Below are 13,064 nucleotides of genomic sequence, written 5' to 3'. Positions count from 1 at the left end.
TTCTGGTTTTTTTAAATGTTCTATTTAATCTGCCCCTCATTCAAAAACTAAAGATCTGCTTGAATCAGTAGTCTAAATATAATTCTAGAGCTGCCATTGTGGTACCTCATGTTCTTTGTACCTTAAAAACAAAGATAGGGGTTTATTTGTTTTTTCCTCTCCCCAAAAAATGCAAAGCTTTGACTTTGTAATCCTTTTGTTTTTAGGCAAGTAAATAGGGAACTGTTACTGTGATGAGAATTTGTCATTTCTGTAATCCCATTGCCACAGATAAGTCTATCCACAGTGCTAAAATTATTTGACTTAAACTGGACAGTGCAGAGGACCTATATTTTCTTCAGTTTGGAAGCAAAGGTAAGCACATACCATAATTATTCTAAAATAGTGGCAATTTCTGCTAACCTGTAAGAATTGGCATCTTTGTGTTCCTGGATCTGTACATCAGAGAGGAAAGCATCATCATCTTCCTCATCACTGTGAATGCTTTCATCGGAATCATATATAACACCACTATCTGATAAAGGAAGAAATGGCTGCAACGCAAAATAAAAGTCTGCTATAAAAGCAATTTTCTGATCTCTTAATATTCAACTCTTACTTTAGTTATGACTGTCATAGAGTTCAAATGACAACAACTTAACCTGTAAATAAGTTTCCCTAAAACATAAACAAGTAGCAAGGGGAAAAGTGATAATCTCTGTTATTGACAAGAGACAAGTTTTGAAAGTTAAGTAATAGACTTGTAGGCTCTTCATCTTTTATTACGAAGATGATATTCTGCAGCTTGCTATGAAGAGCACTCAGAATTTTCACATTATTTTTGTCCTTTAAAACTTAACAGAGAAGAAATATGCTTTTATGAACTGTAACTTATATTTTCCATTTTAAATTACCTTTGCCATAAAATAGTCCCACATGCTGAGTTCTGGAGGGATAAACTTTTCTTTGTAAGAAGGTCTTTCTGCAGGTACAGGTGGTGGTACGGTGCTATCTTTTACTGGTCTTCCTGGCACTAGCATTCTCATATTAAACCGACGGCGATGTTTATCCATTTCTTCTGATGGAAGAGGTGGTGCTAAATTCAGGTAATTTGAAAAGATGATATTAATACTGCATCTTTAGAAATGGCTGTATTTTATAACTGAAGCAACTAAACCTGTTGTTATTGGTACTAATTTCTACTGATTCAGAAATCAAAGCCAGCCTAAATAAAGTAAGCGTAATCATACAAAAAGTTCACTTATGATAAATTCAATAAGTGTGGCATTTATGCATTGGATATATCACGAGAAATAAATTTTATTATCTGGATTAAGTTCTGAGGAGATGTAGCTTTTAAGTAAAAAGCTTTTAGCTGAAAAATTTCTCAATAAAGAAATTAAGAAATTTTGTTGAGGAATAAAAGGGATATATAAAATTTCACTAAACTGTAAACTGCACAAGTAGCAGTAGTTATTCAAAATATAAACCAAGGAACTCTTAAGATAGTGAAGAAAATTTGAATAGAGACACAGGCTTTTTGACAACTGAAGTCTATTTTAAAGTGTTATGATTTAAAATGTCTTAATAGTTATCAAAATATTAATGTAGAATTTATTTTTCAAAGCATTATTGGCCAGGCAACATTGAAGATGACACTTACTTTATTACAAAGGAGCTAGATATGGAAAAACTTTTTTTTTAAAGCGCCACTACTAACATTCATCTACACTGCAAGTTTTTACAAACCTTCATTACCATCCTCTGAAACATCAGAAGCTGTAGCAGCTTGTAGGTTAAAGGAAAACAGAATACATCTCAAATGAAGACATGACTTTATGTAAGTTATTCATATTAACATCTTGTGAAAACAACTGCCCTAATGAGTTTAATTTATTCCATGAATGACAAATATCTGTTGTGCATATTTATAATGGTGCATTGCCTTACTACTCTTTTGTTTTATATTTCAGATATGGAACATCTAATTTTTGCATAAGTTTCAAGCCTATCGTTGTTTTGAAAGTCTGCGTGACATGATTTTCAGTATTGTTGCAGTGTGAAGTCTATGACAAATGGTTGTATTTGCCTTTGTCTCCAGAGCCTGAATTCAATCTCCACTTTTGCTTTTCCTCATGCAGTGTATTAAGACATGCTCATCTGTCTGCAAAATTCCTGGTTTTAGTTGGAGCTTACATATGCATGAACTATTTTTCTGACAGATGAAGTTGATATTTCTTCTCTGTGGTCTTGTGCAAGGTGAAATAATATCTTGCAATAGAAATTGGTTTCAGAAATACTGTTTCGAAGTTACTGCAGTCATTAAACAATAACACTCATCTCCCACATACAGAAAACCATAGCTATTAACACTGATCTATACCGTCTGGTTTTTTCACTAAAAAATAATGACAAAGTCCTGAAAAGTGTTATAAGTAAGCATCTAACAGTAATATTTAGCAATATAATAACTGTACAGTTTTTATGGCAAATTCAAAGTGTGCTGGGTGCCATTACAAAGGACAACTGCAAGACTAGTATTTTTTTCTGCTTTTTAATTAATGTAACAGTTTTCTTGCTAGTAGATACTTGAATTCTGCTTGCTTGGGTTTTGTCTTTAAAAGGAAGGAAATCTCTCCAACTAGGTTACTAATAGGTATAAAATGCAAATCATTAGTATGACCTTTAGAGAATAAAGTACCTGGAATATTTTCTGACTGCCTTCGAGGTTTTACAAGAAGTTTCACTCCTCCGCCAAAAACAGCAGCCCACATTCGACTGTTCAAAGGGTGGGCTGCTAGTCGAAATAATTCATTACATGAATTGGTTGCAAGGGCGTGTATAAGGAGACTCAGGTAGACAGCTACAACAGCTTCACAAAGTAGGATGTTTAACTTTGGTTGATCTTCATCCTGAGCTGAACTTAAGAGATTTATAAGTGAGCTCACACCTGCAAAGAGAAAAGAGGAAAAGTTATATGTTAAATGAGTAGGAGTACAAATGGAAAAAAAGGAAATGTTTCACCTCTACATTTTATGTTAAACATATACTAATAGCCACATGATACTTTTATTCAGATGAAACATACTATTAATATTTTTTTTTAAATCATAAAGGTCAAAATTTAAAAAAGCCTTCTTTGGTCTGGGACTTCTGCATTGTACCTCTCTGCAAATACTACGGGCAGTTCAGCTTGCCTATGAAATTCCTGCACTGTTTCCACAGTTGACCTCAAAAACCTAAATTTATGCTTGTACATTGGGAGTAGTTGTTTTGATAGCTATACCAAGTAAAGCATAGATGTAAGACAGCACTTTAGCAACAGCTAATGGAAATGGCTTTGCTACGGGGTGAGGCAGACTGGAGGAAAACATTTTAGGATGACAAATTATCAGCTGATTGAGTTTATCCTAAAGATTGTGGTCTCTTCAAGCAAGATGTTTGCCATATAGAAAGTTCATTCTTATTTGTTTTGATATGTGAAAAAGTTAAAGGTTGTTATTAATTTGAGAACTAAATCAGAAACGCTTATCCATCATTGATCATCCATCATATTACATGACAGTGAGATAATTTTGAAATGTGGAGCTGGTCCAGTAGTACTAAAAGTAACCTTATTTTTGTCTCACCAGGCCACTGAGCAGGAGAAGAGTTTGGAGTTGCGTGCTCTTCAATACTTTCTGTCCTCAGTCTGCGTCGATCACTCAAAAGCAGTCCTTGATAAACCATCCCTGTAAACTGATTTGCTTCTGTTTGACTGCTAAATACAAATTAATTTTTTTCTGATGAGAAAGGATTTTAGAATATTTTTGTGATAAAGTATAGTATATATACATGCTTCTCATTTTAATCAGAAAATGCAACATTAAAATTCTGTAGGACTAAGTAAATAATTTTATCGTTTCACAGTATACAAAATACATTTTTTATTAAAACTTGAAAAGTTTCCATGTGTCATTATCAATTTTAATGTTATGTGCATAGCTCCAGATATGAAAAAGGCTTTTTCAAAAATGTTAAATATATTTGTTCTGAAGAATATTTTAAAATATTTTTTACAGCATTCTCTTCCAGTTCCAGTTTGGAATATAAACTGCCTGAAACCTGAAAACTTGGGCTAAAATGTTTCCCCTGCACTGGTATTCAGCAATGAATGTGCTGTGGAAAACAGCATTCAAATATTTTTCAGAAGCATCCCAAGTGAGAGTGACATCAGATATTCCTATTGTTTATTGGAATAAATCTGAATGATTGGTGTTGTTTTATCTGTGTAAAACTGATCTGGCATATCAAAGCTAACAATGTGTAAACTGTATAAGTATCTATATCCATATACAGATATTTAATCCCTTTTTTACATGCATGAACACATGCATGAAGAATTTCCATTCTGGATACACAAAGTATACTCCAAATGTAGGACTGTAAGGAAACTTATATTTTTACCTGTAGCTGTGGCTGTCACATAGTGCTTGATAAATGGATGCAGAAAGTGAAGCTGCTAAAGAATGAAGTGTGTACACCTAGAATAAAAAGAGCCAGTAAGCTATACTAAGTTTTATATAAAAGGTGAGTAAACTACAGTTCTCTCTAAACAGCATTTGAAATGTGTTATACAAGAATGTCCTAGTTTTAAATCAAGTGCAGGAACTAGTATCTGAATGTTACTTTAAGTTTACAATACAGTACTTTGAAAATCACAACTGCTGTTCAAGATCATTTGATTGCAGTCAAAACCTTCTAATATTATGTCAAGATAATTAACTTTATTCTAATATAGAACTGCCACAATGAATGAGTATGCTGAAGGAGTGATTAAGTATGTCCTGTTATGATAATGAATGTGATAGAATGATTCCTGGAAGCCTTATTATATAACATTGCAGTTCAATGTAGTAGTAGTAGTTGCTCAATATGCATAAAATACAAAAGTTTGTGTAATCATTGTATGATTGTTTTATCTATAATCTCTTTTTTACCTCAGTTATGTGCTTATAAATTTCCAGAAGTCTCCAGGAGTAACAAGAGTAATACTCCATTATTGCCTCACAATGCAACAGAAACACTCCAGTTCTTAAACAGAAGAAATGCAAGGATTTCTTGGAAATCCGATGAAATCCACAGTGTGAAGAAAATGGTACTGTCAAACTGTTAAAAATGTAAACTTTTTTAAACACACCCTGTGTTCATTTCCATCTTCTCCTACCATCTTTCCATTTAATCAAATGCTAGACCTTAGATTAAAGCTATGAATTATCTACATAGTTTTTTTGCAGTTAGGAAGTGTCAGCTCTTCTTTCTGAATTCTCTTTTAAAAGAGAATGCATGTGAAGTATGAGTTTTTAGAGTAAGAAAGATGCTTGCTGTAGCATAATGCAAGATCAAATACGAGTCAACTGATAGAGAAAATGAGATGTAAATGAGCTTGGGTTACAGTTTTAGAAACTTAACTGCCTTGCAGTGGGACAACCCATTTAGTTTCCTAATTTTTCCCCTACTTTCATTTAGTCAATAGAAATTCAAATTAATTTAATGAATATGAATACTGATCTAAACCTACAAAATAATGATTTAACTTCTTACTAATTAACTGTGTCATAGTCTCAGGCTCTTTGGCTTTTTTCCCCTCTATTTACTGAATCTGAACAGAATTTATTCATCCCAGAGTACGGAGTCAGGTAAAGTAATTCACCACAATTCCTTAAAAATCAGTAGACTTAAGGAAATCCATGCTAGAGTAAGGTTTATAATATCTATATTAATAGAAGGTTATAATGTAACTTACAGTCTCCCATCTCTACGTTCATTAATCTCCCTACAGAATTTGACCAGAATGATGATAACTAGTTAACTTACATGATCATATTGTTTTAAGAGCCAAGAATTCAGTGTTTTAGTGAACATTCACATTTGGAATAGTTTCCTGAGAATGACCAGAATTTGGATGAAAGGGAACTAATCCGATTCAAAAAGATGTCGGAAAGCAAGTGGTTAACTAGTGTTTTCAGTTTGCCAGACTTAAGGGAGAAGGCCAGTGTTGTGAAAGGGTAAGTGTTGAAAAGTTAACTCAAACACCACATTTTATTTTCGCATGCTCACTCCCCATTTTATAAAAAATCATTTAGGATTTCCTGAAAGCTTGTCATTACCTTGACATCTTCAATATTAGGATGTGGTGGTGATTTCATCTGCACAATAGTGTAAAGAATATCATGGATGTGGTTGTTTAAATACAGCACAGGATTAGCTATCACGGTTTTTGTGGACGCTATGCTTGCAGAAAGCAACGGTAGTGTTGTGGGTAATGGAAGTGGAGACTGAAGTTGTTTTACAGTAGTTTCCTGTTTAAAAGAAAAGATTGTAGTTAAAATTATTGCTTTGAGAAAAAAAGTTTTTTTTTAAAAAAGATAATTTTACATCTTAAATGTTTTTCCAGTGTTATTTATCCTCTTCCACTCCTGTCTACTCAGTACAGACAAGATTTCACTGTGACTGATATCAAAAGTAAGTTCTTATTTACTATAATAACATGGATCAGAGCTGATAGCCAAGTTTGCTGGAACACTTTTTGATTTAGTGCAGGAAGAGCATTTTTATGTAGCTCATTAGGAAGTGTTGGGATTGTCTATTAAGAAACACTAACTAAGAAGGCACTTGCAGTAGCATGAGTTGACATAATACTCACTGGTCTGAGTTTAATAACAAAAGTTAAGTTTGCGCTAATGTGAGTTTCTTAAGTGGAAATGAACAAAATTTTTTTTTATACTTAGAAGTATGTGCTAAGGCTAGTATCGCCAAAACAGTTGTCTACTGCTCCTATTTGAAATGTGAACAATCTAGGACTAGAGCAAGTTAAATGACTTGCCCAGTATCAGATTATCTGCTGTAGCTCAGGTTAGTCATTAACATTTGCTGGAAAATACCTATTTTTGTACGAAATAAATGTAGAAAGTGCTACAATATAGTAAAAGGGAGCACTACTACCCTGTCTGACTTGGTATTATTTGTTGAGCCTTGCAGCTAAGATCCCATTCCTTGTAGGTCCCTTGCATGATTTGCAGAGGTGTAGGGAATGAGATTTTGTCATATTTCAGCAACTGTGAATTTAATTTATTATACAGGTATCCAGAATATTGTGATGAAAATTAAAATTTCATTGGAACACACATATAATGCTGCAGCTATAATATAAACAGCAACATTTATATTCCATAATTGTAGGTAGCCTAATTCTCCATGTCATATAACAGATTCTTAAGAACCAAATAATCAGGATGGGGTAAAGCAGCACACTTAAATTCTAAGTTCTTTCTCCAAGAACATTAAAATGATCTTGACCATTAGACTTGCAGAACATAAGAAGCATCTATCTAGGCACAAACTTAAGCATTTGACAAAACCGACAGTCCAGAACTGTTCACACTTGGTGAATAGAAATTAGTTTAATTTGTTTTACCTGCTGTGACTCTTGCAGCAAGAACTTCAGCTCCATTCTTACAGATGCTAAACCACCACCTTGTGCCCCATGAAGACTACAATAACTTAGAAAAACTCTTAGAAGAGCTTGGTTCTTCTGCAGCCACCACTTTCGTCTTTCAGCATGTTCTCGTTTTGCTTGTAACCTACGTCTTTCTATCTGGTGCCGTTCATAAGAACCAATGTCTGGCTTATCCATAATATCGTCGTGATCAAGTAGATCCCCATTTACTTTGGTATATGTTTTACAATAGTCTTTGCCCCCCACGTCATGGTTGCATATTTCATGCATAGCAGCAATCTCTTTTTCAAGCCAGTTGTACAGCTGAAACCTGAGCTTTCCTCCATCTACTTCATAACCTGTAGCCAAAGTCCTCAATTCAGTCATAAGGATCTTCAAACAGGCTCTGAACTTCAGTTGTTCAGCAATAACATCAACCTCAGTGTCTCCTGCATCAGAAATCTCCCCATGTGGTGTTTGTGGGATGTTGGTGTCTGAGGTTCTCTCATCATCTTCTCCATTCTTAGAACCAGATTTTGAGTTTTTCATAATTATACCAACATCCTTGTCCTCTTCGTCTGACTCATTTTTGTCTTCACCCCAATCAAGAGTAAGGGGCTCATCATCAAATTTTACTGCTGGTTGACTCCAGTCAAATTGTGCTGAAGATTCAACAGTATTCTCCAAAGCAAAGGAAGTTGAAATTGGCTTTGACCAGTCTATATCACCACTTCCAGCACCACCCATTAGGGCTTTAGAATCTGAAACACCAGCCTGTATTGGAGGACTAGATGAATTTTTCTCTGCAGCTACGGTAGACTTTTTTCTTACTTTTGGAATTTTGGAAAGGACTTCAAGAGCTAGTACAGGGCATCCCACTTTAAAATGAGCATTTGCAGTAGTGAAGAATAATTTTCTTTCTATAAGATTAATTTTATCAACAAAGCTTTTCTCAGTTTTTAGGCCTAAGGTGGCCAGAGTCCCTTCTGGTGAGCTGAAGTATCTTCGGATGAGCAAAGGGTGGGTCCGAAGATAATTGTAAAAACTGAATACCACAGGATTGCATGACTTGACAATAACTAAGGAATTAAACAGATATGACATCTATTGAAAAAGGCTTTAAAATTGTATTATTCTGTTTTGCAATATTTCCTGAATTACAGAGATTAGTCAAAAGACAAAAACAAAGACAGTTTTGGGTCTAGTTGCCAAAACAAAATTAAATAATTACTTACTCCCCACAAAAAGATTAAAGGTATGAGCTGGATGAGTAGAAAGATACTAAATTATCTCATTTCCCTCACTTCTATATTCCACTCAGCTAAGCCTAAAAAAAGCTGACATGATCAGCCAGGTAGAGATTTCCCCAAAGAAGGGAATATGCCACAGAAACAGGTGTAGCCACCTGTCACTTAACATTAATCTCAGAAGAGACAGAATAGGAAATCCTGCTAGAACACTGCTAGTTCCTAGAAGCAAGAATGAGAATTTAACTTCATTCGAAAAAAGACTAGCCAGCATTCAGTAGTAGAGAGGTATTGTAGGGAAGTACCAAAGAAGGCCCTCCTGAGCTTATCTGACAGCAGAACTAAGTTCGATATTGGGGGTTGGAGACAAGTCCTTGGAAGAAATTGGAAATTTTTTTTTAATTATTAAGACGACAATGAAATTGAGCGAGCCAGTACATAAGCCAATTGTATGATTTCAGCAGAATGGCATCTCAGGAGAAGGGACTGCATACATACAGAGAAAGTATTTATTCTTCTCTACTTTGTCTGAATAAGTTTGTCCCATCAGACTGATGTTTTTCCCTTACCTGGGTTTTCATCATCATCTTTAGGTGTTTGTTCCAATAACGTGTCCAGTGCTCTAGTGTAATCTTTCATTATCCAGTATGCAATGCTTCTCAGAAATGGATCAGAATGCAATTTAGTACAGCTGAACCCAGCTCCATCCTTACGGCAACCCAAAATCTTTTCATAAAGAATGGAGGTGTATGTGACAGAGGTTTCAAACTCTGATTCATATAAACGAGCAATAACCATAGCCAACTGGATGTCTTCCATTTTCTCAAGGCACACCTACGATAAGAAGTGGGGAAAAGGTTGCTTTATGAGGGAAAGGTAGTTCTTTAATATAACAATGAAGTGAATAGCAATATAGGTTTACAGAAGAGATAATTTTTTTCTCATGATATCTGTTCTTTAAAGTATATATTCCTATTTGGGTCCAAAATGTGGTGATATATATCTAAGTAACATTTTCTTCTGTGTTTGGAAAGAGGTGTACTTTCTTCTATTTCAGGAATTATGATACGCACAGCAGTACATCAGCATGTCAAAGATTAATATGGCAGAAGTAAAGATAAAGATGTTTATTCTACCTAGTAGAATAAACATAACTTCCAACTTTAATGTTAATACATCACTGGTAAGACATTCTTCACACAGTCTCATCTGCAGAATTACATCTCTAAGGGAAAATCTTTATGTTTTCAGGTAAAGACAAACATACTGCATATAAATAGGCAGGATAACTAAAGGTTCTCTAATTCCCATTCTCTCCTGAGAGGTACTGCTTAGGTTATGATCCCGCTTACAGCTCCCCACCTCCCTTGTGGCAGGCAACATCACAGCTCCACTAAAAAGGGATCCTAGGGCTGCTTCAGAAAAGAACTCTGACTTCTCTTTTTACTTAATGTTGTAACGATAGGTCACGCGGAATAGCTGGAGGCTGAACAGAATGCTACAACTTAACTATGCTCATCAAACAGGAAGTTTTGCCAGAAGGGTCATGACTGGTATTCCCGGGAGTGCTTCCACTGAGGACTCACGTATCTGAACAATTATTCTGGCCTTCAGATCAGCTTCCAAGCTGCTTTTCACAGTAGTGTGGAGGTAAATGGTATGTCTGCAGGGCACAAGGGAGTTGTGTAGACATACCATATCATTTGTGCTGCCACAATTTGTGAAAAGACCAGCAGAGAACAGCTTGTAAGGATACAGTTACATAGTTCAAATTAGAAACTGAAACTTAATTTCTCAAAAGTAGATACCTCTATAGCATCTTTCAGTGAACCTGCTAGCAAGAAAAATGCAGCTGATTGTTCAAAGCGTTGTTTTCCCAACAAAGCAAAAGCGTTTTTTAAAGCAGCTTTGCGCCATCTATCTTCACTGAAGTTGTGGCTGAAAAAGGCAGTCATCTTTTCATCATGCTGGGACCTGCATAAAGAAATGCAATGTATACAACTAATTATATAACCTTAGCACACAATCACTTGAACATCACCACTTTAAATTAAACTCTAATCTTGAATGAGTTCTGCTTTGCATTCCTGGTTCAATTGAGATTTAATCAAACTTAGAGTTAGCAGAACTCACCTAAACAGACCCCACACCACTGCCTTTTTCTTCATAGCAAGGTAAAAAAGTGCAGCATCTAAGGCATCATTGTTCCTCTGGAATGAAGCTTTTGCAACCTGTAATAAACAAAACCTACTATTATTACTGAAAATATAAAGGCTGCTTTTAGCTAAATAACATATGTTCTCTGTCAGGGAGGATGGTCTAGGTGACTGTATTATTTCTACAAAGCAACAGTAATTTCTGTCAGAATGTTTTATTCATATGTGACAGCTCTCATTACACTGTAAATGTTCTTAAGAGTCAGAAAAACAGCACTACTGCAGATATTAACCCCTCTCAACCACGATGGGACGTTACAAATGTGCAAATAAAAAAATCTTTTCTTTAAAAGTTTTACAGTAACTCATACTATTAGGTGAAATTCCTCTTGAGTTTTTCATAATTATACCAACATCCTTGTCCTCTTCGTCTGACTCATTTTTGTCTTCACCCCAATCAAGAGTAAGGGGCTCATCATCAAATTTTACTGCTGGTTGACTCCAGTCAAATTGTGCTGAAGATTCAACAGTATTCTCCAAAGCAAAGGAAGTTGAAATTGGCTTTGACCAGTCTATATCACCACTTCCAGCACCACCCATTAGGGCTTTAGAATCTGAAACACCAGCCTGTATTGGAGGACTAGATGAATTTTTCTCTGCAGCTACGGTAGACTTTTTTCTTACTTTTGGAATTTTGGAAAGGACTTCAAGAGCTAGTACAGGGCATCCCACTTTAAAACGAGCATTTGCAGTAGTGAAGTAAATAGTGATCCACTATTTACATATACTTAAGCTAATACAAGTATTTCTTTAATGAACACTGTTTTTTGTATAGGACTCAGATGTAATTGCATTTGATTTGGAGTACTAGGATAATTAAGTTTTACTCCTGGATTCTCTGAGTATCCTGTAACTTTTTAAAATGTATTTTTACAACAGATGACTTGGAAGTTTAGTAAAATAATAAATACTTCTGTTCCACAGACATTTCAGAGATTGCATTATTTGTAATTCAAAGCAAAAGCTAGTAATTATTCAAATCCATCAAACTTCAAGTTACAAGAAAGCTGAAATTCTTACTAAAGTAAGGATTTAAATCTCATTGGTACCTACGGAAAACAGTTTTAAATATTATCTCAAAAATATCTTGCATTTTATCCATTATTAGGCCTCCCACAAGAAAACCCTGCATGCAAATGAGATTTGGTGTTATTTTGGTTTTACATTATATAGGTGCATATTTCTGTAAAACAGTAATTTTGCAACTCTTCAGAAGAGTAAAACCTGCCTTTATTTGCAGTTCAGATCTTTTATGTTCTGTAGTACTCCATTATAAAAAATAGAAAATTTGCAAAAAGACGCTTTATATAGTTTTTATTGACTAATATTTTAAGATATATTTTTTCTTAAATAAAACCCAGTAATGAACTCAAAGCATAATTCCCTGTTTAATCTATAGATATATACTGTCTCATATATCTGAAAACAAGATTCTTCTTAAAATAGAGTATTTAATATGATCTTTAACATACCGTAAAACATGGGGAGAGAAGTTATGTGCTTCAGAAATGGCTTTTCCCTAGATCAGTTGTATTATATCTTACTATTGAATAATGAAATTTGTAAGCCAGGACTGCCAACATCAGTTGGCATAGAAAAAACTAGTTATGCAGTCTCCTGGCTGGGCGGGAGTACAAAGGAATCTGCTATATACAAGTCACTGTGCGTATCTTACGGCATACCTAACAGCATGTAACTATAATTTGTAAGCAATAAAAAGTACCTTCTCAATGCATCTTCGGAGTGTGTTGATATTCCTGACCCACCAACCAATACCCATAGCTCTTAATTCAGACCACTGTGGGTCTCCCTTCTGGATAGCAGGAATCATATTGATCAACTCCTCCTCAGCCTCAGAATGAAAAGCCCATGCAAAATGGCAAGTAGATAGGCCTAAACAATAACGTAAGATAATAAAATTCAGAAGATAAAGACTTGTTAATAAGGAAATAGAATATGTCAGAGATGCGAAGTGGGATCTCCAACCCAAGAGTTAGGTAGATCTGAGAAGGGACTGTTTCCCTCACAACAGGAAGTAGAGCTGCTAAAGGAACAGCTGAAATATCCTTTTGCTCACTAGGGATGTCCTCTCCTCAGTGCATCATTTTCCAGTACCCCATTCATATATGTACTAGAGTTATATGG

At 35.0% G+C, this 13,064-nt stretch overlaps 1 protein-coding gene and 1 long non-coding RNA gene across 8 annotated transcripts in view; one reads left to right on the top strand and one right to left on the bottom strand.

The window, feature by feature from the left end:
* Positions 1-13,064, bottom strand: part of DMXL2 (Dmx like 2) — an 80,778-nt gene that overhangs the window by 36,126 nt on the left and 31,588 nt on the right. For all 7 annotated transcript variants that reach the window (XR_012043693.1, XR_012043692.1, XM_072869193.1 and 4 more), the window contains 11 exons: positions 12,643-12,812; positions 10,837-10,934; positions 10,512-10,677; positions 9,273-9,537; positions 7,436-8,535; positions 6,129-6,320; positions 4,426-4,502; positions 3,609-3,739; positions 2,681-2,929; positions 894-1,075; positions 403-533 (listed from right to left, as the gene is read on the bottom strand). Coding sequence is in view for 5 of the 7 variants with exons in the window: in XM_072869193.1 (XP_072725294.1) it covers positions 403-533; positions 894-1,075; positions 2,681-2,929; positions 3,609-3,739; positions 4,426-4,502; positions 6,129-6,320; positions 7,436-8,535; positions 9,273-9,537; positions 10,512-10,677; positions 10,837-10,934; positions 12,643-12,812 (2,761 nt within the window). In the remaining 2 variants the exon portion in view is untranslated. The remainder of the gene's footprint in view (positions 1-402; positions 534-893; positions 1,076-2,680; positions 2,930-3,608; positions 3,740-4,425; positions 4,503-6,128; positions 6,321-7,435; positions 8,536-9,272; positions 9,538-10,511; positions 10,678-10,836; positions 10,935-12,642; positions 12,813-13,064) is intronic.
* Positions 5,027-9,799, top strand: LOC140655145 (uncharacterized). Its single transcript, XR_012043695.1, has 3 exons — positions 5,027-5,116; positions 6,416-6,483; positions 9,761-9,799. It is a non-coding gene; the product is annotated as an uncharacterized lncRNA (long non-coding RNA).

The sequence above is a fragment of the Ciconia boyciana genome, chromosome 8 (assembly GCF_034638445.1).
Source record: "Ciconia boyciana chromosome 8, ASM3463844v1, whole genome shotgun sequence".
Lineage (NCBI taxonomy): Eukaryota > Metazoa > Chordata > Aves > Ciconiiformes > Ciconiidae > Ciconia > Ciconia boyciana.
The sequence above is the reverse complement of the archived record's forward strand: the minus strand, read 5'-3'. Positions and strand labels throughout refer to the sequence as shown.